The sequence below is a fragment of the Symphalangus syndactylus genome, chromosome 3, assembly GCF_028878055.3.
Source record: "Symphalangus syndactylus isolate Jambi chromosome 3, NHGRI_mSymSyn1-v2.1_pri, whole genome shotgun sequence".
Taxonomy (NCBI): domain Eukaryota; kingdom Metazoa; phylum Chordata; class Mammalia; order Primates; family Hylobatidae; genus Symphalangus; species Symphalangus syndactylus.
In genome coordinates, this window is record NC_072425.2 from 32,190,298 (window position 1) to 32,214,887 (window position 24,590).

The 24,590-nt window shown below is 46.7% G+C and overlaps 1 protein-coding gene across 4 annotated transcripts in view; it reads right to left on the minus strand.

Annotated features, from left to right (window-relative positions):
* The window catches only part of SNX30 (sorting nexin family member 30), a 125,485-nt gene extending 105,495 nt beyond the window's left edge, over positions 1-19,990 (minus strand). For 2 of the 4 annotated variants that reach the window (XM_063636121.1, XM_063636120.1), the window contains exon 1: positions 19,568-19,916. In XM_063636121.1, the coding sequence (XP_063492191.1) occupies positions 19,568-19,723 (156 nt within the window). In that variant the 5' untranslated portion in view covers positions 19,724-19,916. Of the gene's footprint in view, positions 1-15,464; positions 16,088-19,567 lie in introns of those variants that run through there. The other 2 variants (XM_055271488.2, XM_063636123.1) reach the window with 2 other exon arrangements.
* Between the last annotated feature and the right edge of the window lie 4,600 nt (positions 19,991-24,590).

A 24,590-nucleotide genomic window follows, 5' to 3' on the forward strand; every position in this document is an offset into this window, starting at 1 on the left:
AAGTGCTGGGATTACAGGCGTGAGCCACAGTGCCCGGCTAGGGGCTGCTACTAGTTTATACAGGGAGGTTGGAGGAGGCCTGAATGAAATAGATGAACAAGCCTGCAGGCTGTCTGGGCCAAAAGGCCTGAGGCAAGGGAGTGGGCAGGGAGAGAGAAGTGGACGGAGGACAGAGAAGCAGCAGAGCCGTATTACACATGTACTTGGAGCCCATGGAGGATTTGAGGGGAATGTGTGAGAACTGAGAAGTCTCTGGATGGTTTCAAACAAAAGCAAAAAAGAGGCCAGGCATGGTGGCTCACGCCTGTAATCCCAGCACTTTGGGGGGCCGAGCTGGGCAGATCACAAGGTCAGGAGTTCGAGACCAGCCTGGCCAACATGGTGAAACCCCATCTCTACTAAAAATACAAAAAGTTAGTCGGGTGTGGTGGCAGGTGCCTGTAATCCCATTACAGGGAGGCTGAGGCAGGAGAATCGCTTGCACCCAGGAGACAGAGGTTGCAGTGAGTTGAAACCATGCCACAACACTCCAGCCTGGCCAACAGAGACTCCATCTCAAAAATAATTAATTAATTAAATTTAAAAAGCAAGAGACATGATGCGACTGATGTTTCTTATGTTTTAAATAATCCCTCCGGATGCTGCCTGGATAAATGACTGAAGGTGGGAAGGTGGAAGCAGGAAGACTAGTCAGGCGGTTGGTACAGTAATGCAGGCAAGAGGGGATGACAGCAGTCAGGGTAGCAGCAGTGGAGAGAGTGAGAAGTGATGAGATTCTGGATATGGTATTTCAGAAGGACTTGCTGATGGCTTAGGTATGGGATGAAAAAGGGAAGAGCCAAGGCTAATTCCAAGGCTTATCCTTGGAATTAAGAGTGGGCTAGATAACTAGCTTGACATGCCTGTTGGAGATGCAGGGCTAAACATCAAGAAGGCAGTGGGAGACAGGAATGTGGAATTCAGGAGAGAGGTTTCTGGCCTGGAGTTATCAGTGTATAGATGTGTGAGGCTGGATGAGATTGCTTAGGGACACCATGCAGATGAAGAGAGGCCATATCAGCATGGAGTCCTAGAGCATTCCAACATTTAGAGCTGGGGAGATGAGAAGAAACCAGCTAAGGAGACAGAGGAGGAACAGCCAGTAAGGTACGAAAGGAACCAACAGTGAGTGGACTCCCAGAAGCCAAGTGAAGATTCGGCTCTTCCTGTCTGTGCCAGGGTGGTGCCTGGTCCATGCCAAGCTACAGAGATGCCTTAGTTATGCCCTCAGGATGACCGCATGGACATGGCTGCACCCACAGTAGTGGAGACTCCTGGCATCAAGCTCTTGGGGAAGTGGACATTTTCCTGCAGGATGGCATCGCAGTGATGGAGAAGTGATGCCAAGTGCCAGCCCCACAGCCCAGGATGCTATGCAGCCAAGCACTTCTGCAAGTGAAGGGAGGATCAAAAGACAGAAACGACCTCAATGTAGAGGTCTTTAATGATGTTAACTAGAGGTGGAGAGGAAAGAAAGCCTTCTCCCTTCATGTGCTAGTTTATCCGCAGGACAGACAGAAACAGAAAAGAACTTGTTGAATCAAAAGAAACATACATATTTATAATTTTGATAGATGTTGCCACACTGCCTCCACAGGTGTTTGTACCATTAGTCATATATGAAACTACACCTACTGGGCAACGCTGAATGAGAAAAGCTGAAGGCATGCTTGTCTGATAGTGAACTTCCTCTGAGTGAATTAGAGAATTCTCCTAAGTCAACTGAGCTCAATCTTGGCTGCCCATTAGAATTATCATGGTGGCTCACGCCTGTAGTCCCAGGACTTTGGGAGGCTGAAGTGGGCGGATCATGAGGTTGGGAGTTCAAGACCAGCCTGGCCAACATGGTGAAACTCATCTCTACTAAAAATACAAAAAAATTAGCCGGCATGGTGGCGGGTGCCTGTAATCCCAGCTACTTGGGAGGCTGAGACAGGAGAATCACTTGAACCTGGGAGACGGAGGCTGCAGCGAGCCAAGATTGCACTCTAGCCTAGGCAACAAGAGCAAGACCGTCTCAAAAAAAAATAATAATAATAAAAGAAGAAGAAAGAATTATCTAGAGAAACTTTACAAAAATATATATATATACTGCTCCCTGGGCCATCCTATTAGATCTAAATTTAGTGAGGTAGGGACCAGGCATCAGTATTGTCTAAGAGATCTTTGGAGGATCTGAATGCTTAGCCAAGACTGATAACCTTGTTCTAAGACAGTGTTTCTCAATGTTTAATGTGCATACAAATCACTTAGGGATCATGTCAAAATGCAGATTCTGAATCTCTGTGTCTGGAATTAGGTCTGAGAGTCTGCAGTTTCTATTAGCACTCAGGTGATGTCAATGCCACTCATCTATGGGCCACACATTAAGTAGCGAGGTTCTAAAGCAATAGATGTCGGCTGGAAACATATTGAGAGGAGGATGAGCTTAGCACAGGTAGGCAAGCAAGAATTTGCATGACATTCCAGGCAGCTCATGAAGAAAATCACTTGGCAGAGACGTAACTTCCCAGGAGGGGACCAGGGAGGTAAACAGGTACCTGATCACAGAAGGCCAGGCTAAGGACTTGGATCATTACCGTGTAAGCAATGGAGAGTCAATGCAGATCTCCAAAGATGGGAATGATGCATACAAGGCAGCACTTTATGAAGGTGGATTCTGGCTACAGTACTCAGAACAGACTGGATGGGAGAGGAGGGCCTGACTGAATGAAAGCCAGGAAAACCATTTAGATAATCATACATCCAATTAGGATATCAACAACGGAAATGAAGAGCGACATTAAAGAACAGTGGTTGGCGAGACAAAATGGCTCACGTCTGTAATCTCAATACTTTGGGAGGCCAAGGTGGGAGGATCACTTGAGTTCAGGAGTTTGAGACCAGCATGGACAACACAGGGAAACCCTGTCTCTACAAAAAACACATAAATAAATAAATAAATAAATAAATAAATAAATAAATAAAATTAGCTGGATACGGTGGCATGCGCCTGTGGTCCCAGCTACTCAGGAGGCTGAGATGGGAGGATCACTTGAGCCTGGGAGGTTGAGGCTGCAGTAAGCCGAGATCACATCACTGCACTCCAGCCTGAGCGACAGAGTGAGACTGTCTCAAAAAAATAAAAAATAAAATAAAAAGTAACTCAAAATAAAGAGCTAAACATCAGACCCAAAACCATAAAACTCCTAGGAAAAAAATCATAGGGGAAAAGCTTCATGACATTGAAGTTGGCAATAGATATGATACCAAAAGCAGACAGCAAAAGCAAAAACAGGCAAACCTAAAAACTTATGTTTTGTCCAAAGGACACAACCAACAGAGTAAAAAGGCACTTACAGAATGGGAGAAAATGCTTGCAAAACATATACCTGATAAGGGGCTAATACTGAGAATATATAAACAACTTCAATAACAGTTTTAAAAGACTCAATTTTAAAATGGGCAAGAGACTTGAATGGACACTTCTCCAAAGATGACATATAAATGGCCAATAAGCATATGAAGATATATTGAACATCAGAAAGCTGCAAACCAAAACTGCAATGAGATATAACCCCACACTTTCTAGAATAACTACTATCAAAAAAAAAGAAAGAAAATAATTAGTGTTGGCAAAGACATGGAGAAAACAGTACCCTTGTATACACTGTTGGCAGGATTGTAAAATGGTGCAACTGCTTTGGAAAATAGCATGATGAGTCCTCAAAAAATTAAAAACAGGTTATCACATGATCTGCCAATCCCCTTCTAGGTATATATCCATATCCAAAAGAAGGTCTCAAAGAGATATTTGCATAACCATGTTCATTGCAGCATTGTTCACAATAGCAAAGAGGCAAAAGCAACCTAATGTCCATCAGAAAAACGAGTTAAGAAATATGATACATATACACAATGAAATACTATTCAGCCTTTAAAAAGATGGAAATCCTGTCACATGATGCAGCATGGATGAGCCTTAAGGATGTTATGCTAAGTGAAATAAGCCAGTCACAAAAAGACAAATATTGACAATTCTATTTACAGGAGGAATTTAAAGTATTCAAATCAATAGAAACAAAGTGGAAAGGTAGTGACCTGGGGCTGGGGAAGACAGAGAACGGCAGCAGTCATTTAATGGGTATAGAATTTCAGTTTTGCAAGATGAAAAAGTTCTGGAGATCTGTTGCACAACAATGTGAATATACTTAACACTACTCAACTGTATACTTAAAAATGGTTAAGATGATTAAAAACATGCCAGGGTACTTAACGCCATCTTATTATACATTCATATCTAAAATTACCATTAACCTCAAATGTCAAAATTATTGTAGAAAAGTCATAAATTGTATTTAATGTCTTTTCTTTGGGAAAAAAAAAGTACACGTGCTTAGGAAACAACCCAATGTCCATCAACGGATGAATAAACAAAATTTGGTATATCCATAAAATGAAGTATTATTCATCCATAAAAAGGAATGAAGTAATGCTGGAGGGGTGGAAGAAAAGGAGAGATATTGGTCAAGAAGTGTGAATTTTCCATGACAGGATGAATAAGTTCTGGAGACCTAATATACAGCATGGTGACTATAATGTATTTTATACTTAAAATCTGCTAAGAAAATAGATCTAGGCTGGGCGTGGTGGCTCACACCTGTAATCCCAGCACTTTGGGAGGCCAAGGCGGGTGGATCATGAGGTCAGGAGATCGAGACCATCCTAGCTAACATGGTGAAACCCCATCTCTACTAAAAATACAAAAATTAGCCGGACATGGTGGCGTGCACCTGTTTTCCCAGCTACTCAGGAAGCTGAGGCATGAGAACCGCTTGAACCCAGGAGGCAGAGGTTGCAGTGAGCTGAGATCACGCCACTGCACTCCAGCCTGGGCAACAGAGTGAGACTCCATTTCAAAAAAAAAAAAGAAGAGAAAAGAAAATAGATCTAAAGTGTTCTCACCACAAAAAGGCAATTATGTGAGGTGATGGATATGTTTAGTTAGCTTAATTGTGGTAATCATTTCACAATATTTAAGTGTATCAAAACATGTTGTACATCTTAAGTCTATACAATTTTTATTTGTCAATCATACTTCAATAAAGCTGGAAAGGGAAAGGAATGAAGTACTGATACACACAACATGGAGAAGGCTTTAAGACATTAGATTAACTGAAAGAAGCCAGGCACGAAAGGCCACACACATTGTATGATTCCATTTATAGGAAATGTCCAGAAAAGGAAAACTCCAGAGACAGATGGCAGATTAGCAGTTGCCAGGGGCTGGGAATAGGGAAAATGGAGAGTGTTTGCTCATAGGTATGGGGTGTCTTTTTGAGATTATGAAAATGTTCTGGAATTAGATAGCAGTGACCATTGCATTATCTTGTGAATATATTCAAAACCACTAAAGTGTATGCTTTAAAAGGGTGAATTTTATGGTATGTGAAGTATATCACAATTTGTAAAAAGCATATATGCCTTAGAAAATCTATAATTTTTGACCTACTTTTCCTCAAATTCCTGTTCTATTCTTGCCATCATTCAGCCAGTTCCTAAAGCCAGTGACCCTAGAGTCTCTTCCGCAGTGATCTTTCACTGTTTGTCCTGCACACCTCACAGCTGCTTCTGAACCCGGCAGCTGGAATTGGGACTGCCTTACTGTTTCAGTCTCCTCCCCCAGCCACTGTTGATTGGCCCAGGTTGAGCTCAGTTGATCAGCCTAAAGGCAGGCATGTGACCCAAGCCAGGTCTCCCTGACCTTTTCCCCAGGAAGATAGACTCACTCCCTTTCTGGAGGCACAGCTGTGCAATGTGAGGGGGGCGCGCTGCCACAATTCCCCCTACGTGGATGATGTTGGTCTGAGAGAATAAAGCCGACTCTCAGCAGCATTCAGACCCCTGGTTCCAGCTCACTCCTATGTTAAAGCAAGAATGTCTATAGGCTCACCTTTTTGCTAACTTAATGCAAACTAGATATTATTTGCAAGCAAAACCACTAACCAGTACACTCTCTGAATCCAGTGAGCCAAAGCTCTACTGAAACTGCCTCCTCTAACCTCCCACTGCAACAGCCTTCTTCTTGTTATTCCTTGCCTCCAGGCTCCACCCACCCAATCCCAGCTAGGTCTTGATCCGTGACTCTAAACCCAAACACAGCCCTGCTCCTCCCCTGCTTAAAACACTTGATTGGAATGAAAAGATTAGCCAGGCACAGTGGCACATGCCCATAGTCCAAGCTACTCAGTAGGCTGAGGTGGGAGGATTGCTTAAGCCCTGGAGTTCTAGTCAAATATGATTGTGCCACTGCCCTCCTCCACCCTGGCCAACAAAGTGAGACCCTATCTCTTTAAACAACAACAACGACAAACATTTAATTGGTCTCCCAATTGCTCAGGTTAAAGTCCTTACTATTTGCCACTACAGACCACAGCCAGGACCCTACCAACCTTTCCAGCCTCATCAAATCCCCTTGCTCGCTGTGCCTGCATCACTTGACACTGCTAAGCTTTGGTATGTGCTGGTTCTTCCGCCTGAGTTGCTCTTCCTTCTGTCCATTTGTAAGACATGTATTCCTTCATTCTCCAGCTCAAACATCATCTTCTTTGGAAAAGCGACCATCCTCCAAAGCAAGGTCTCACCCTACTTTATTCCCTATACATAACTTTCATCATAACTACATGGACATAGGGTGTGGAATGATAAACAAAGGAGACTCGAAAAGGGTGGAGGGAATGGAAGAGGGGTGGGTGATGTGAAATTATTGAGTACAATGTACATTATTTGGGTGATGGGTACCCTAAAAGCACTGGATTTCACTACACAATCTATCCATGTAACAAAATTACATATGTACCCCATACATTTAAACAAATTTTTTTTTTTTTTAAGTCAGAGTCTCACTCTGTCACTAGGCTGGAGTGCAGTGGCACGATCTCGGCTCACTGCAATCTCCAACTCCCTGGTTCAAGCGATTCTCCTGCCTCAGCCTCCCAAGTAGCTGGGATTACAGGCACGCACTACTACGCCCAGCTAATTTTTGTATTTTTAGTAAAGACGGGGTTTCACCGTGTTGGCCAGGATGGTCTCAATCTCCTGACCTCGTGACCCACCCTCCTTGGCCTCCCAAAATGCTGGGATTACAGGCATGAGCCACGGTGCCCGACCTGCCACTCAGGTTTAACAAATAATCTTTTAAAAAACATAATAACTGGGCCAGGTATAGTGGCTCACACCTATAATCCCAGCACTTCAGGAGGCCGAAGTAGCAGGATCGCTTGAAGCCAGAAGCTCAAGACCAGCCTGGACAACATAGTGAGACTCCTCTCTCTACAAAAAAAAAAAAAAAAAAAAAATTAAATAGCAAGGCACACCGGTACACCACTAGGAGCTAAGACTGGTCAGGAGCTGAGGACTACTCAGGAGGCTGAGGCAGAAGGATCACTTAAGCCCAGGAGGAGTTTGAGGCTGTAGGAGCCAAGATTGTGGCACTATACTCCAGCCTGGGCAACAGAGCATGGCCCCATCTCTAAAATATATATATATACATATATAAACTGTAGCAGATGCTGTCAGTGCCCCACCCATACATCCCCTCACCCTGATCACACTTCAGTGCCCACTGGTCTGACTCCCACCTACCAGCATCTGCATGTCTTGGCCTGACTGCTTCCCCTGGCCACTGAACCTGCTTTGCCTACCCATGGGGCAGGCTAGAAAGCACCTGGTAATTCATGTCTAAACAACCCACCCAAGCAGCTGTCAACCAATGAGTAAAGAGAGCTGCTGTTTGAAGACCCCAGCTTCCTCACCTGGAGTGGGAATAACCGAGGCTCGTGTTCCATGCTGGCTCCCAACGGCTTCCCCTGTGGGATAAAGCTCCAGCTCTGCTCAGTGCAATTGGCTTGGTAACGTCGCCTCTGCTGATTGCCTTCCCTTCCCTGTCTCACTGCCTTGCTCCTCTAATGCCAGTTCCTTCACCTCTCAAACGAACTATGGGCGATTAAATGCTTTCTCAGGGTCTGCTTCTAAGGCAATAACAAAACTTAGCATTGCTGTGGTCTTTACTGTGTCCCAGACACTAAACACTCAACTAAGCTTCAGAATCCCCCTGTAAGATCATCCAAATTTTAGATAGGGGAAACAGAGGCATTACAAGGTTAAGAAACTTGCCCAAGGCCACAGAGCTAAGTAAATACATGCAGCATTTTTCACATGCTACTGCAACCATCTGTTGATGTGCTCTCTTCTTCGCTGGACCATTAACGTCTCAGGGGAGAGATCTTTTTTATCTTTCTCTACAGCCCCAGCATGTAGCACAGAGCCAGGTACGTAGCAGATGCTCACAAGCTATAGGGATTTTGAAAAGCACCTGCACTCGGCCACCCAAACACGCTGTATGCTTTTCCCGCCTCTGTGCCCCTTCTCAAGCAGGAACCACCAAACACCTTTTCCACTATCCCACTTCCCCCCACCAACACACACACAAAAATTCACACAAATGACAATTCCTGATCCCTGCGCTGGCTGCCAAAATTAAGAATTCTATGGGGCAAGGCAGACATAAGACAGCATATGAGTCCTCTAATGTCTAGTAAACAAACCCCATTGCTCATACATGAATCAGCGCCTGTTGGCCAGACTGTTGTTTATGTACTTATTTTACTTTGAGAGGCTCTCATTTATCGTGGAACACCTGCCTTCCTCCCAGTGGCCTTCACTAACACTTGATTTTCAAACTGTGATGACATCCTACCCCCTATTTTATTGTCAATATGCACTTTGTCTAAATTCTGACCTCAAACCTCTCCATCTTCTATTCCAATCTCTATTTGGATCTACTGGGATTACACATCTATTTAATAAAAAAGAGCTTCCTGGAGGCAGCATTTGTTTGAGCCTTGAAGTTTGAGTACGCTTGCAACAGTGGCCTTCAGGCACCCTCTGTCCTGAATGCCTGACTTGAAATCGTGTCCACGTCATCTTTACACTTCACTCGCACATGTGCTTCCCGGTCTGCGCTCCCCCTTTCAAAGAGGGCACCACTATTCAGCATCAATCTCCTGGACTTTCTAGTCAGTCACCTCCACTACACCAAAATCTGTCATCTTTATATTTTCTAATCTTTCTCTTCCCAGGCAACAAGTCCAACCAAAACCAGGTTAATTCTTCCTATCTTACCTCTTTCACTGCTGGTCTCTCCCCATCCCAAGCCCTGATCACACATCCCCCTGCTCAAAAACCCTCTTGGGGCTGGGAGCAGTGGCTCACACCTGTAATCCTAGCACTCTGGGAGGCCGAGGAGGGTGGATCACCTGAAGTCAGGAGTTTGAGACCAGCCTAGCCAACATGGTGAAACCCCGTCTCTACTAAAAATACTAAAATTAGCCTGGCGTGGTGGCATGCACCTGTAATCCCGGCTACTCGGGAGGCTGAGGCAGAATTGCTTGAACACAGGAGATGGAGGTTGCAGTGAGTCAAGATAACACCACTGCACTCCAGCCTGGACGACAGAGCGAGACTCCGTCTCAAAAACAAACAAACAAACAAAAAAACCCACACCCTCTAGGACTAGCTACTGCTGAAAGAACAGAAGCTAACCTCCACATCACAGCACTCAAAACAGTCTCAATCTCCTCTTGACCTGTCTACCCATCTCCTCTCTCACTAATCTCCACCTCTAGACTCTCAAAACCCACTCCCAACGCATGACCCAATTCAGTCCTCCTCCAGTGGCCACAGATCTTTCCTGTCTCTGCCCTTCACCTTGGGGCTTTTCCCACCCCACACCTGAAAGCCCCCTCCAACTTCATGGACCTGATGAAAACACAACCTCTGCGACCTCAGCTGATCTGCAGACATACCCCCAGCTAGTGGGGCTGCCAATAGGAATAAACACCCCCTTCTCCCTACTCCTCAGGTAAAACCCAATTTTCAAGTCATATTTTAAGGTCACGGTATTGGTAATTTAAGTTTCAAGTGGCAAACCAAATTGAAAACAGTATTAACAAAAGGGAATTTATGACGCCCTATAACCAGGAAACCGTGCTAACTTCAGGCACAGCTGGCACAGTCGGATCCTGAACTCAAATGATCTTGCCCCTCTTCCTCTACTAGCTCTACTTCCCTCTGGCTTCATTCTTAAGTCAAGCACTCTCTGCGTTGAAGGACACAACCATTCACAATCCAATAGAAAGACATTCTTTCCCCCATCATCCATCTTGTAAATCTCAGGAAAGATTGATTGCCTGGCTCTCTTTAGGGTCACACATCCACCAGGGATGCTATTTTGGCCAATATAAGATATTGATATTAGACCAGAATGGGAAGGATGAGGAGAGAAGCTGGGGTATTTCTGCCCCAGCCCGACCCCTGCTCTCTGCCTCAGATTGTGTCCCTGGCAGCGGCTGCCTCCCCTCCAGGGCCCCCTTCCTCTGAGGTCCCAGCTCCTGCTCAATGACCCCGCCACAGGTCTAGTTCTCACAGAAGCTCCTGGGTTCTACTTAACATCGCCTCTTCCCCTAACCCTCCAGTCCTGAGGGTAACAGCAACTTCCTGCTATTGCTACTCTCTGGGTCAACTTACCATCCATCACCTATGCAACTAACTCCTTGTATTATAGTCTCTCTGTCTGAAATACCTTCACTGGCTTTTATTATCTGATCAGACCTCAGCTGATATAGAAATTGACAAAGCATAGGCCAAAATGTAGAAAGAAATGTGGAGAGTACAATATCAAGGAATAACCACCACCACCACCTCCCATTTCTTAAAGGTTTGCTATATACATCAACCACTACTCTATAAACTCGCTGGGTCTTCCTATCAACCCAGTGATGTGGGCACGTCTGTTATCCCCTTTTCACAAATGAGAAAACTGAGGCTCAGAGACGTTAAACAGTTTGCTGTTACCAAGACTCTAAGTGGTGGGGCTGAGATTCAAATCCAGACAGCATGATTCCAGCATGAACACCATTTTTTTTTTTTTTTTTTTTTTTTTGAGATGGAGTCTTGCTCTGTCGCCAGGCTAGAGTGCAGTGGCGCAATCTCAGCTCACTGCAACCTCCACCTCCCCGGTTCAAGCAATTCTCCTGCCTCAGCCTCCCAAGTAGCTGGGCCTACAGGTGCATGCCACTATGCCCAGCTAATTTTTTGTATTTTTAGTAGAGACAGGGTTTCGCCATGTTGGCCAGGATGGTCTTGATCTCTTGACCTCGTGATCTGCCTGCCTTGGCCTCCCAAAGTGCTAGGATTACAGGCATAAGCCACCGTGCCTGGCCTGCGTGCATACCTTAAAACAGGAAGTGGAGGGGAAGCGTTTCAAGCAGGAGGTTATCAATAGGATCAAGTACTACCTACCAAGGGGTCAGGCAAAATAAGGAGTATAAAGCATCTACTGGATTTAGCAATAATGAGGTCACTGAAGACCCTGAAGAACAGAGTCAGAAACCAGGCAGCAGGAGGCTGAGGAGTACATCAGAGGTCAGGAAGTGGAAGCAAGGGCCGCAAACCTTCTCTTCAGAAAGTGTATTATAAAGAGGAGCCACAAAATAGGGCACAAGGCCAGGCATGGTGGCTCAGGCCTATAATCCAAGCACTTTGGGAAGTTGAGGCAGGAGGATCACTTGAGGTCAGGAGTTCGAGACCAGCCTGGGCAACAAAAGCAAGACCTTATCTCCACACCGCTCCCCCCCCCAAAAAAAAAGGCACCAGATGGAGGAGAAAAGAAAATCATGGCAGAGCTTCCTTTATTCTTTCTCTCTGTGTGTGCGCGTGCACGTGCGTGTGCTTTTGTGTGTGTGTGTGTGTTTAACAGAGACAAGGTCTCACTATATTGCCCAGGCTAGTCTCAAACTCCTGGCCTCCAGCAATGTTCCTGCCTTGGCCTCCCAAAGTGCTGGGATTACAGGCAAGAGCCACCACGCCCAGCCACTCTTTCTGTGTTTTAAAAATGAGGGCAAGTTGTCCAAGCATAGTGGCTCACACCTGTAACCCCAGCCTTTTGAGAGGCTGATGCAGGCAGATGGCTCGAGCTCAGGAGTTCAAGACCAGCCTGGCCAACATGGCGAAACCCCGTCTCTACCAAAAACACAAAAATTAGCCAGGCATGCAGGAGTTCAAGACCAGCCTGGCCAACATGGCGAAACCCCGTGTCTACCAAAAACACAAAAATTAGCCAGGCGTGCAGGAGTTCAAGATCAGCCTGGCCAACATGGGGAAACCCCATCTCTACCAAAAACACAAAAATTAGCCAGGTGTGGTGGTGCGCGTCTGTGGTCCCAGCTACTCAGGAGGCCGAGGCAGGAGAATCTCTTGAGCAACAGGAGGCGGAGGTTGCAGTGAGCCAAGATCGTGCCACTGCACTCCAGCGTGGGTGACAAAGCCAGACACTGTCTCAAAAAAAAAAAAAAAAAAAAGAGAGCGCAACTTGAGTGTGTTTAAATATTGATGGGAGTGAGCTGGTTGAGAGGGAGTCCAAAGATACTGGGGTAAGTCAGGAGGCCAAACAGAGCAGGGTCTCCAAGAGGATGGGGGGTGGCGGGTGGGTCTATACCCTCAATCAGCCTTAGACTCTCTCCATGGAATGAGAGCCAGAAAGAAAACATGGCTATGGAGTCAGATCATTCTGAAATTTGAAGAAGGGAAGTTCCTTTCTGGTGGCTTCTATCTTCTCTAAGGTGGAAGGTGAGGCAATCAGCAGAAGGAAGGGTGGAGTAGAAGGGTGGAGGGTATGAGGAGTAGAGAAAAGTTTCAGATAAGCCACTGTGCAGACGGAGGGTCTGTGGAAAAGAAGGAGTGTCCAGGAACACTGAAGCCCCAGCTGTGGCTGAAACCTGTGAACTTATATTGGCAGCAACGCTTGAGCTTCCTGAGCACCCTGGTTGTAGATGAAAGACATGAACAAATGGAATGAACCAATCTGGGTATAAAAAGAAGAGTGCAAGGGAACTGAATATACAGGCAGAAGCAACCATGGAGATGGGCCACAGAATCTAAAGGAGGTTGGTGGAATCCAAGAGGTCACAGAACAGAACAGGTATAGTCAGTTGTTAATGACTCAGAGACCCGGAAAGCCAGGAGGGGAAAGCAAGACAAAATGATATATGCGTGGAAAAGGGAACCTTTGTACAATGCTGGTAGGAATGTAGATTGGTACAGCCATTATGGAAAACAGTATGGAGGTTTCTAAAGACATTAAAAATAGAACCACCATATGACCCAGCAATCCATCTTCTGGGCACATACCCAAAGGAACTGAAATCAACACCTCATAAAGATATCTGCACTCCCACGTTCACTGCAGCATTATTCACAATAGCCAAAATATAGAAACAACCTAAGCAGGCCTCAATGGACAAACAGATAAACTGTACTGTGTGTGTACACACAAAACTGAATATTATTCAGCCCTAAAAAAGAATGACATCTTGTCATTTGCCATAACGTGAATAAGCCTGAAGAAAATTATGCTAAGTGCAATAAGCCGGACACAGAAGGAAAAAAACATTAAATGATCTCACTTATATATGGAATCTTTAAAAAAATTCAAATACATAGAGATAGAACACAAAATAGTGGCTACCAAGGGCAGGCGAGAGAGGAAATGGGAAGATGTAGGTAAACGGATACATAATAGCAGATATGAAGGAGTGTACAAGTCTGGAGATCTAATGTAGAACATGAGGACTAGAGTTATTAATAACAAAATTGTACTGTACTTGACAATCACACTAAATGAGTCGATTTAGATGTTCTTGCCACAAAAAATGAGTAACTATGAGATGATGACTGTGTTCATTTGCTCCACTATAGTAAACTTTTACTATCTATGTGTATCCCATAACATCAAGTTGTATACCTTAAATAAACACAATAAAATGTGATAATATCCAGTGGCACTATTTCAGAGCTGGAATGCTTCTAGGTATTACAACGCAGGGTGCGGCCGTGGGAGAGAGCAGATGAACTGTTAAAAAGGTGAAGGTGCCAGGCGCAGTGGCTCACGCCTGTGATCCCAGCATTTAGGGAGGCCGAGGCAGGCAGATCACCTGAGGTCGGGAGTTCGAGACCAGCCTGGCCAATATGGTGAAACCCCGTCTCTACTAAAAATACAAAAATTAGCTGGGCATGGTGGCGGGCGCCTGTAGTCCTAGCTACTCAGGAGGCTGAGGCAGGAAAATTGCTTGAACCCCGAAGGCAGAGGTTACAGTGAGCTGAGATCGTGCCACTGCACTACAGCCTGGGCAACAGAGCAAGACTCCGTCTCAAAAAAAAGGTGATTAAAGATAAGGAGATCAAGAAACTGGTAATTTTGGAGAGGTGGACAGATCAGCCATGTGAATGATTAAAGCCCTGTGGTGAGGACATGATTTCAGAAGACAGTAAGTTGGGGTCTAAAGATTTAATGAATGAGAGTGAGAAGCTGTGAAGTTGGAAAATGACAAAGAAAACAGTAGTGGAAGGTCTGTAGTGGATATTTGTTTCCTGCTTATCTAACATCTATTTCTTGATTTTGCTCTGGAAACCACCTCCTCCCTTCCCAGGCACAGAGGGGGCTTCCAAAATATTTGTAATATTCTGTATCTTAATCTGGGGGTAGGAACATTTTATTATTCTTTAAACTGTACAGATAACTTTTACTCTTTATATACACACATTGTTATAAACTTCATGTATATATTCCCCAATTAAAAAAAAAAAAATCCTTTCCTCATTCCAAAGATAAGTACCCGATTCAGGTCTGCGCAATCAGAATCAGAGACTGGTTTAGGCGCCTGACCCAATTTAGACCAATGAGACACCAGCCCAGAGCTTTGGCCAGAACTATCAGGAAAGGAGTGCTCTCCTTCTGCTGGAGCTGGGAAGCTTGTTTATAGAACATATCCCTTCACTGGCATGAGAACAAGGCTGACACAGAAGAAAGCAGAGCCAAGAGATGGAAAGTGACAGATCCCCAACATCACTGGAATACCTTGCTCTAGCTACTCCTGAAGCCAAAATACCTGGGCCTTTTCAGCAACGTGAGCCAGTAGATTTTTTTTTTCCTGTAACCAGTTTGCATTCAGCTCATGTCTTTTTAACTAATAAAGAATCCTAACTAATTCAGGGCAATGCTCAAGGTAGTCTCAATTGAACAGCCTATGTGATCCTTTTCAATACATAATCCAACTATGCCCCCCTCCTGCTCAAGACCCTGAAATGTCCCCTGCCCATGCTAACTTCCCACCCCATGGCCCTAGCAGTAAAGGCCAAAGTCCTCAGGGTGACTGGCCACACTCAATATAATCTGACCTCTCCCTTCTCTGCCCCCAGCCTCTAACTCTCCAATGCTCACTCTGCCCGGCCAAACTGGCCTCTAGGCTGCTCCCTGACACACCAGCCCTGTGCCTTCCGGCCTCTGCTTGGGCCAGTCCCTCCCCGGACACTCTTCTCCAGATACTCACCCACTAACTCCCTCACTCCTTCCAGTCTGCTCAAATGTCAAGTTCTCAACATGGCCTGCCAAATCCTCTTCCTCGTGGCCAGTTCTCCTTTTTCCTCCTTCCATGGCATTTATTGTGTAATACAGTACAAACTCCCTGAAATGTATCCAGTGAGGGCAGGGTTTTCAGCTAATTTATTCAAGTTCCTAGAACAGTGCCTGGCTCATAGTAGGCCCTCAAACATGTATCAAATGAACAAAAAGAATGACAGGAGCCTCAAAGGAGCAGAGCCTGGTTTGTAAAAGGTGATGGAGGAAAAGCCTTCTCTATTTTGAAGACTTCAGAGGATGTCTAAGTGACCTAAGGAGGCAGGAAGTAGATAAAGAGTTCAGAGAAGAGATTGAGGATGTGGGAGGAGGTGTTAGCCACACAATAGGGCTTAAGAATCCAGTATTAAGTTTTGGGAGGGGCACAGAAGTTAGAAGCTGAGTCAGAGGAGAAGCAGCCTGGAGCTATTTGCAGATGAAAGTTAAAAAAGGAGAGTAAGGCTAAGTGATGTATTTACATTTTAGATGGAGATAGCCACATAAGGTCCAGTGAGGCTCATGCCTGGAATCCCAGAACTTTGGGAGGCGGAGGTGGCCAGATCATCTGAGGTCAGAAGTTAGACCAGCCAGGCTAACATGGTAAAACCCCATCTCTACTAAAAATACAAAAATTAGCCAGGTGTGGTGGCGGTCACCTGTAATCTCAGCTCAGGAGGCTGAGGCAGGAGAATCACATGAACCCAGGAGGCAAAGGTTGCAGTGAAATTGCGCCCCTGCACTCTAGCCTGGGCAACAGAGTGAGACTCCATCTCAAAAAAAAAAAAAAAAAAAAAAGGCCCAGTGAGTTTAGCAGGCATCAAAAGAATTAGTCCTGGCAACTTCTGGTAGATAGAAAGGATTCCTCCTTTGGGAGCCTATGAAGGGAGGCATCACACCATGATTTGAACAATTTGAGAAACTGGTGGAGAGTCCATCATATTTAGTCTTTCTCTTCTATCCAAGCACTACAGAGTTCATTCACAAGTGTCAGCTGGACCAAGACACCAGGCTACCCTGTTCATCGCACCATCTTGGGCCCTCAGAAAGCAATTCCCCTCTGCATAATAATCCTGTACTATGATCAGCCTGTCAAACCTTCATTCCCCAGGCCCAGAACTGACGCAGAATCCCGGTCATCCAGGATCACAACCCCAGTATCTAACAAGACAAAACTGGCTTCTTTTCAAAGACAGACCATAGCACTGAACTGTCCTAACACCCCTCTGATGACCCTCATGCTGCTGAGGCAGGAGAAAGCCAGCCACAGGGAAGGCTTCCTTCTTCTGGCTCTGACTCACCTCTGTGGCTTGCTAGCTTCTCTCTACAGAAATGTCTTCAGAGTTATGAGACCATACGTGTATGCCAAGATTCAAGGAAAATGTTACTCCTAGTCAGAGAAAGAAATTACAATGCTTAGCCTCTAAGGAAAAGTGGCTTACTATAAATCAGGCCCTTGAGAATGGTATCATTTAGATGCTCCCCACGGCTGTTGAGATTTATTAAATATTCAATAATTAGGCCAGGCACAGTGGCTCACGTCTGTAATCCCAGCACTTTGGGAGGCCGAGGCGGGTGGATCACTTGAGCCCGGGAGTTCGAGACTAGCCTGGCCAACATGGCGAAACCTCGTCTCTACTAAAAATACACAAATTACCCGGTCAAGGTAGCACACACCTGCAATCACAGCTACACGGGAGCTGAGGCACGAGAATCACTTTGACCAGGGAGGTGGAGGTTGCAGTGAGTCAGGATCAGGCCACTGCGCTCCAGCCTGGGTCACAGAGTGAGTCTCTGCTCAAAAAATACATACATATTCAATAATTAATAATGCCTTCAAGACTCTCCCTCCTACATAGAACAGACCCTTTAAAGGAAGCCATCAGTAATTAGACTTGAGACTGACTTCTTGACCACTAACCAGATCTTGGTGGTACGGGGAATTTGTCTTCCAAGTGCTTATTAGTAAAATGCGCATACTTCTGAGTCAGGTATCATCCACGAGTGAATCGTTAAGTAAATACTTTAAATAGCTGTCTGTAGTAGCCAGTCTCCAAGATGGCCCAATGATCCCCATCTCTTGGTATGCACACCCTGGTATTCACACCCTCTCCCCACATTGTACCAGTGCCAATCTGTGTGACCAACAGAATACAGCAGAGGCATGTCATTTCCAAGATAAGTTATACAAGACTGGCTAGAGTCTTGAGCTCTCTTGGATCACTTGCTCTGGTAGGAAAAACCAGTTGCCACATCAAACAGCCCTATGGAGAGTAACTAAGACCTGCCAACAGCCATGTGAGTGAGCTTAGAAGTGGATCCTCCCCTAATCCAGCCTTCAGATGACTGCAGTTCAAGCCAACAACTTGACTGCAACCTCAAGAAAGGCCTAATTCAGAACCACTCAGATTGTCCCACAGACACTATTTCCAGGTGGTAAGTTTTGGGGTAATTTGCTACACAGCAATAGATAATTAATTCAGTGTCCCACACAGAACTGAGAAGGAAATGAGGTCTAACCCCCAGTTCCTACACTATTTTAAGACCAATTTTTGTCGACAAGAAAGCAAATTTATTCAGTCATTCAACATTTTTTGGAAACAGGGTCTCACTCTCTTGCCCAGGCTGGAGTACAGTGGTGCAATCATAGCTCACTGCAGCCTTGAACTCCCGGGCTCAAGCAATCCTCCCGCCTCAGCCTCCTGAGTAGCCTGGATTACAGGTGCATGCCACCATGCCGTGTGTGTATGTGGAGATGGGGTCTCGATATGTTGCCCAGGCTGGTCTCAAACTTTTGGTCCAGAGCAATCATCCCACCTCAGCCTCCCAAAGTGCTGGTATTACAGGTGTGAGCCACTGCACCTGGCCTCCGGTAGCTTTTTTAATTTTCCTGTTCCTAATGCTTTGGAACTTCACTCCCTGCTTTCACAAACCCTCTGCAGAAGGTACATCAAGTCCCACTCTCTAGTGATTTTAAGTGCTCAGTGCCCTTCTGACTGCAAGGCGGGCAGGTTATATTTTCTCATACTCCTTTTTTACTGTACCACATGGTGTCCCCTCTAACGGGAGAAGAAAGTTAGGTCCCTTGCTCCCATTAATATTGGGACAAGGGGGAATTCATTTAGTATTTTACTAGGGAGAGAAAATCTTGATCACAAGGCCTGAGAACAATTCTAATTTCTGCAATTAGTGACTAAGTGACGGCAGGAGCGCGGATACAATACTGCTCAAGTCTCCTTCACAGCTGAAATGGCCATGGGGGTAGGGAGGAGGCCGTCCCTTACCCCCGCCTGGAGTCTGCTGTCTCCAAGCAGCAGGAGGGTTGTGCTGCTCTAAGAAAATCTGGAGCCTTCTTCCGTACAAAGAAGGTCAAAGGGCGAGCTTTCTTTCCATCAACCACAAAACCAGCCTCTGCCAAACCTAAACAGAGTGGTAGGACGTCAGAGGTGAATGGAGCCCCAGACAGAAAACCACGAGGCTCTCCTCCCGCCGCCGGCTGGGGTCTGAGTCAGGTGACTCCTCAGGACAAACAGCAAACCTAAAGAAAGATCACTCCCCACATGACTGACTGTGGGGGAAGAAGACTCTCGCTGTAAGCCCAGGGCTGCCCGGTCCCAGCACGCAAAGCCAGGAACTCCTGCTTTCCGTGCAGTCTCGGGAAACTGGAGGAGCTACAAGTTATGCAGCAGCTCAGCCTGCAGGGATGCACCTGGAGGAACTCGGAACCCCATCCGAGGACACAGGCGCCCTGCCCTGCACACATGCCTCCCGCCCCAACACACAGGCTGGACCCCTCCCCACCAGCTGTCACCGGTGCTCGCGACCAGTCACAGGCAGCGAAGCCCGTCCCTCTGCGGCTGCGACCCCGCGGAGGCGGCAGAGGAGACGCTTTCGCCGAGGGCTCCGGGGCCAGGACACGCCCGTCCCCCGAGAAGGGGCGGCAGGGTGGGCGCGGCCCCAGGCCCAAGAAGGCTCCGGATCCATCATCCCCCACACGGGGAGCGAAATAAGCCTCCCACTCCCCGGCCCCAGGCGCCCCACCTTGTCACCGAAGCTGCGGGCCATCAGCAGGTCCGGGCTGGGCGTGCTGTCACCACCCACGGCCTCCTCGCTGCTGGAGCCGGCCAGCGGGTGCGGCATGTCGCGCAGGGAGTGGGGCCCCGTGGACGGCAGGGCCTTGGGGGGCCCGCCCGCCATGGCGCGCACCGCTCGGGACGCGCCGCCGCCGCTTCCTCCTGCTACCCGCCGCGGCGAGCTCCCCGAGCACCCAGGGCCGAGCCCTGCTCGGCCGCCGCTTAGCCCGAGGCCTTGCACCGGCCGTGCTGGGAGCCGCCGCCACCCGCCGGCTAGTCTCTGCGGGCGCTCAGACGCTCCGCTCCGCGCCGCGCGCCCCCGCTCCGCGCCAGAGCCCGCCGCAGGTCCGCTGGCAGCACGGCCGCGGCGCCCAGCCCACACAGCCACGCCGCCCACCCGCTCCGGCCCCGCCCCCGAGGCGCCGCGGCCGCCCGGGAGGGGGCGGGGAGGGCGGGGAGGGGGCACGTGGGGAAGGAGGGAGGAAGGGAGAGAGGGAGGAGGCGCGGCCCCGCCCCCGCGCGGCAGGAAGTGCGCCCTGGGCCTCTGCGGCTGTCCTCTCAGTGTCCAGCGCTGCCTCGCGGAGGCCGCCGTGCGGAGCAAACGTCTAACGGAAATCAGAGGTGGAAAAGAGGTTGGAGGAGCCTGTTCCGTTCCACCCGCGTTTACTGATGCGCCCACCAGCAGCCACGCTTGGGGTTGGGGGCTTTGAGGACACGCACATGAGTCAGGGTCTTCTGGCCTCTAAGGCACGCGCAGGAAGAACCCTAAATAGACGGAATTACGACCCATATCGGAAGAATAGCATAAAGGGCGACGAGGCTCAAAGGAGCTAGAGGACATCGGGTGGGGAATCTGGAAGGGACTTCAAGGAGGCGGTGTGGGGAGTCTTCAGGCTCACTCTGAGGTCCCCATTGTGGCTTGCTTCTGCAGCTGAGCTGGATTTGTGTAAAGTCAAACCTCGGAACAGCGAGCATGAGTAGAGAGCCTCAAATGATATGCGACTCTTCAACTCACACTTTGGCGGAAGAGACTTTTGAAAGAACCATGAGGTTCAAGTTATTTTTCACGCATTTGTGCTTCCTTTCCAGGCCTTGGGCTGAGCTGATTCTCAGCTTTATTTGCTGGCGTGGTGCAAATAGTCAAGGTGTTACTTCTAGCCCTTTGGGGTATTGGTTCACCTCCTTTTTCCACCTTACCTGTCCCTGGATCTTCTGTTTCCAAGCCAAGTCTTTAAAGGGTTTTCAGTCCCTCTAGCAAAGTAAGGGGTAGGGAGGCTCATCGTGAGGGACCACATTTTCCCTACCCATTCCAAACTCAAAGGTTTGCCTAGCTTACCTGCTAAAAGGTGATGACAGATCTTGACTCTGGGATTCACTAAGGCCTCTACCACAGTTTTCTCTAGAAACAAATAGAAGAGAATGCAGAGGGTTGAAACCTACCCAAAATATCAGTCAGAGACTCTGAGCTTCAAAGACCTAAATTAAGTAATTTATATAGGGTTGGACCCTTTGTCCTCAAGCTATCATCTTTATCTCCTCCACATAAGCCTGCCTTGGCTGGGAAAAATAGCATTCAAAGGGCACTGGGAACAATTTTAAATGCTGCATCTAAGGAATGCCAAGTTCTGGTCCTCTTGGAGTTGGATTAAAATTGTTGACACTTTCACATTCAAGGGCTTACAACTACTACAGACCCTATTATCTGTTCTTCTGAATTAGCGTGAAAACGAATAGCACAATATAGCTAGAAATGAGTATATACCGCTATAGATGTATAACAGGTTTTTCTTATTGAATGGTGCTACTTACTTTAACAACTAGGCTGCCTTAAATATAATGGAGATCCGTATGGATTCAAACTCTATACAAGCTTTCTCTTTAGGACACCAGGGGAAAGTGAAAAAAGAACCACATTTGAATTCTGCTTTGTCACTATAAGTGGGTGACCATGAGCAAGTTACTAACCTCAGTGAACCTGTTCCTAACCTAAAAAGGAGGAGAATGGAGAGCAGGTAATAATACCTTATGAGATGGTTGTGAGAGTTATATAGCGTTCTTTATATCATAGTCCTAGCAAAGTGCTGGCATGGAATAGGTGTCCCTAAATGTTAATAACCTACCTTCCTTTCCCTTTCTGTCAGATTTTCTCTACTATTCTTATGAAATAATAAAGAGTTTTTGTAATTAAATATGCTTTACTATTCTGAGTAGGGTCTGGTTGAATATATATATATATATATAGCCCAGGTAGGGTGCCTCACACCTGTAATCCCAGCACTTTGGGAGGCCAAGGTGGGAGGATCACTTGAGCCCATAAGTTCGAGACCAGCTTGGGCAACATAGTGAGACCCCCATCTCTATAAAAAATGTAAAAATTAATCCGGCATGGTGGCACATACCTGTAGTCCCAGCTACCCAAGAGGCTGAGGTGGAAGGATTGCTTGAGTCTGGGAGGTTGAGGGTGCAATGAGCTGAGATTGCACCACTGTACTTCAGCCTGGGCAACAGAAGCAGACCTTGTCTCAAAATAAAATAAAAATATATGCACATATATATATGTGTATATGTGTGTATATATATATATACATATATATGTGTATATATATGTGTGTGTGTGCGTGTGTATGCTGACCTCCAAAGTCTTCCATTTGCTCAGTTTAGATTGGAGTACCACTTTTCTATGCTCCCACCAAAAAAAGGACCCAGACCCAGAGTTCCTAAAAGGCCATATGAAATAGTTTATTACAGTTTATTTATTTATTTTCCAGTTTCCTGGTTGGTCGATAGCAGCTGGCCACAATTATCCAGTGGGTAGTCATCAAAACTAAAGAAAGTGAATTTATATGGGAAGTATTTTGGTAGAAAGTTTCCACCATGAAATTTAGCCCAGCCCTGCCCATTCATATTCACCATTTCCTGTGGTATTTCAGTGTTCCTTGTGGTGGGAAATTGTCACTGAAATAACATAAGTGTCCCAGAGCACGTGACTTTGCTTCTACTAAAAGGTTTTTTTTTTTTTGGAGACAGGGTCTCGCTCTGTCACCCAGGCTGGAGTGCAGTGGCACGATCTCAGCTCACTGCAACCTCCGCCTCCCAGGTTCAAGCGATTCTCCTGCCTCTCAGCCTCCACAGTAGCTGGGATTACAGGTGTGCACCACCATGCCCGGCTAATTTTTGTATTTTTAGTAGAGACAGGGTTTCACCATGTTGGCCAGGCTGGTCTCAAACTCCTGACCTCAAGTGATCTGCCCACCTCAGCCTCCCAAAGTGCTGGGATTACAGGCTACTAAAAGTTTTAAAAGCAGCATGGCGATAAGGAGGAAACGTGTAACGTTTCTCCATCAGAGCAGAAAGCTGTGGTGTTTGTTGGAATTTATGGAAGGAAGCTCGGATTTCTAGGGTTGAGCTCTGAGGAAGACAGTAGATGTATGTGTGTGCATGAGGGGCGAGGGAGGTCCCTAATGCCACCAGAACCCAAGAACACAGCATGGAGCCCTCCCAATCCATAAGGAATCTTAGACACTTAGGCTGGCACCTTTCAGGAGACAGGGCTTTGGGCCCCAGAATTTAGTATGCTTACCAAACAAATCCTATCAACCTCACTAGCAAGTGTATCGGGGCTGCATGTGAGCACCCAGACCTCAGAAACAAAGCAGTCTCAATGCATCATTCACTCATTCTTTCCCCTGGTACAGCGTGTGCTTAGGCCTTCTTCGTGTTTGTGTTAGCCGCTTATCCTCTGGTGGTTTTTAGTACAATCATAGCTTTATTCTATATGGCATCCCAAGCCCTGCCTCAGAATAACACCACCACTTCTGAAGTGGACGGCTGGTGAGGACAAAGGACGTTTTCAGAGAGCATTCAGGATGACATGTCGCAAGCCACAGAGGGCTGTATCAAACAAGGGGGGCAAGTGAGAAGGTACAATCCCCAACAGAGACAAAATTGTGTGGACAATTTAATTCAGCCAATGATGTCCCAGGAAAGAAACAAGGTCCACTTGAGTCCAGGATCTGAACAGTTTTGCTAACAAGAAATTGGAACTTGCTACTGAACCAGCAGAGGGGCTTGTGGGTGAATGATAGCATCATTTTATCTCTCCATATAGAAAAGCTCCCGGCTTGCAAAGCATGGAGACCCTGATGCAGTGAGTTATACAGTACAGTCATGGAGTCAGTGTTCCGAATCTCAAACTTTGGGTGCTTAACAATCACTTGTGAGCTTGTTAAAATGCAAACTTCCGGGCCCCACATCAAGAGATTCTGCTTCTGGAGTGAGGCCTGGAATAATTTTTAATTTAAATTAATTTTTAATTTAAAAAATGTTAACAATCTCCTAGGTGATGCTTATGCTGATGCTGGTCTATAGACTATATTTTGAGAAACACTGTTCTCTTAGCTCCTTCCATTTCTCTTGCTCACTCTCTCTTTTAACCTAGCATCAATCCATCAAGATCCTTCCATTTTTCTTTTTTTTTTTTTTTTAGACAGAGTCTCGCTGTGTCACCTAGGTTGGAGTGCAGTGGTGCAATCTCGGCTCACTGCAACCTCCACCTCCTAGGTTCAAGCAATTCACCTGCCTCAGCTTCCGGAGTAGCTGGGATTACAGGCGCGCACCACCACGCCCAGCTAATTTTTGTATTTTTAGTAGAGATGGGGTTTCGCCATGTTGGCCAGGCTGGTCTCAAACTCCTGACCTCAGGTGATCTGCCTACTTTGGCCTCCCAAAGTGCCGGGATTACAGGTGTGAACCACTGCGCCAGCCTTTCTCTCTTTTAACCTAGCACGAATCCATCCAGATCCTTCCATTTTTCTTTTCTATTTTTTTTTTTTTTTGAGACAGGGTCTTGCCCTGTCACCCAGGCTGGAGTGCAGTGGTGCAATCTCAGCTCACTGTCACCGCTGCCTCCTGGGTTCAAGCCGTTCTTCTGCCTCAGCCTCCATGTAGCTGGGATTATAGGCACGCACCACCACGCCCGGCTAATTTTTGTA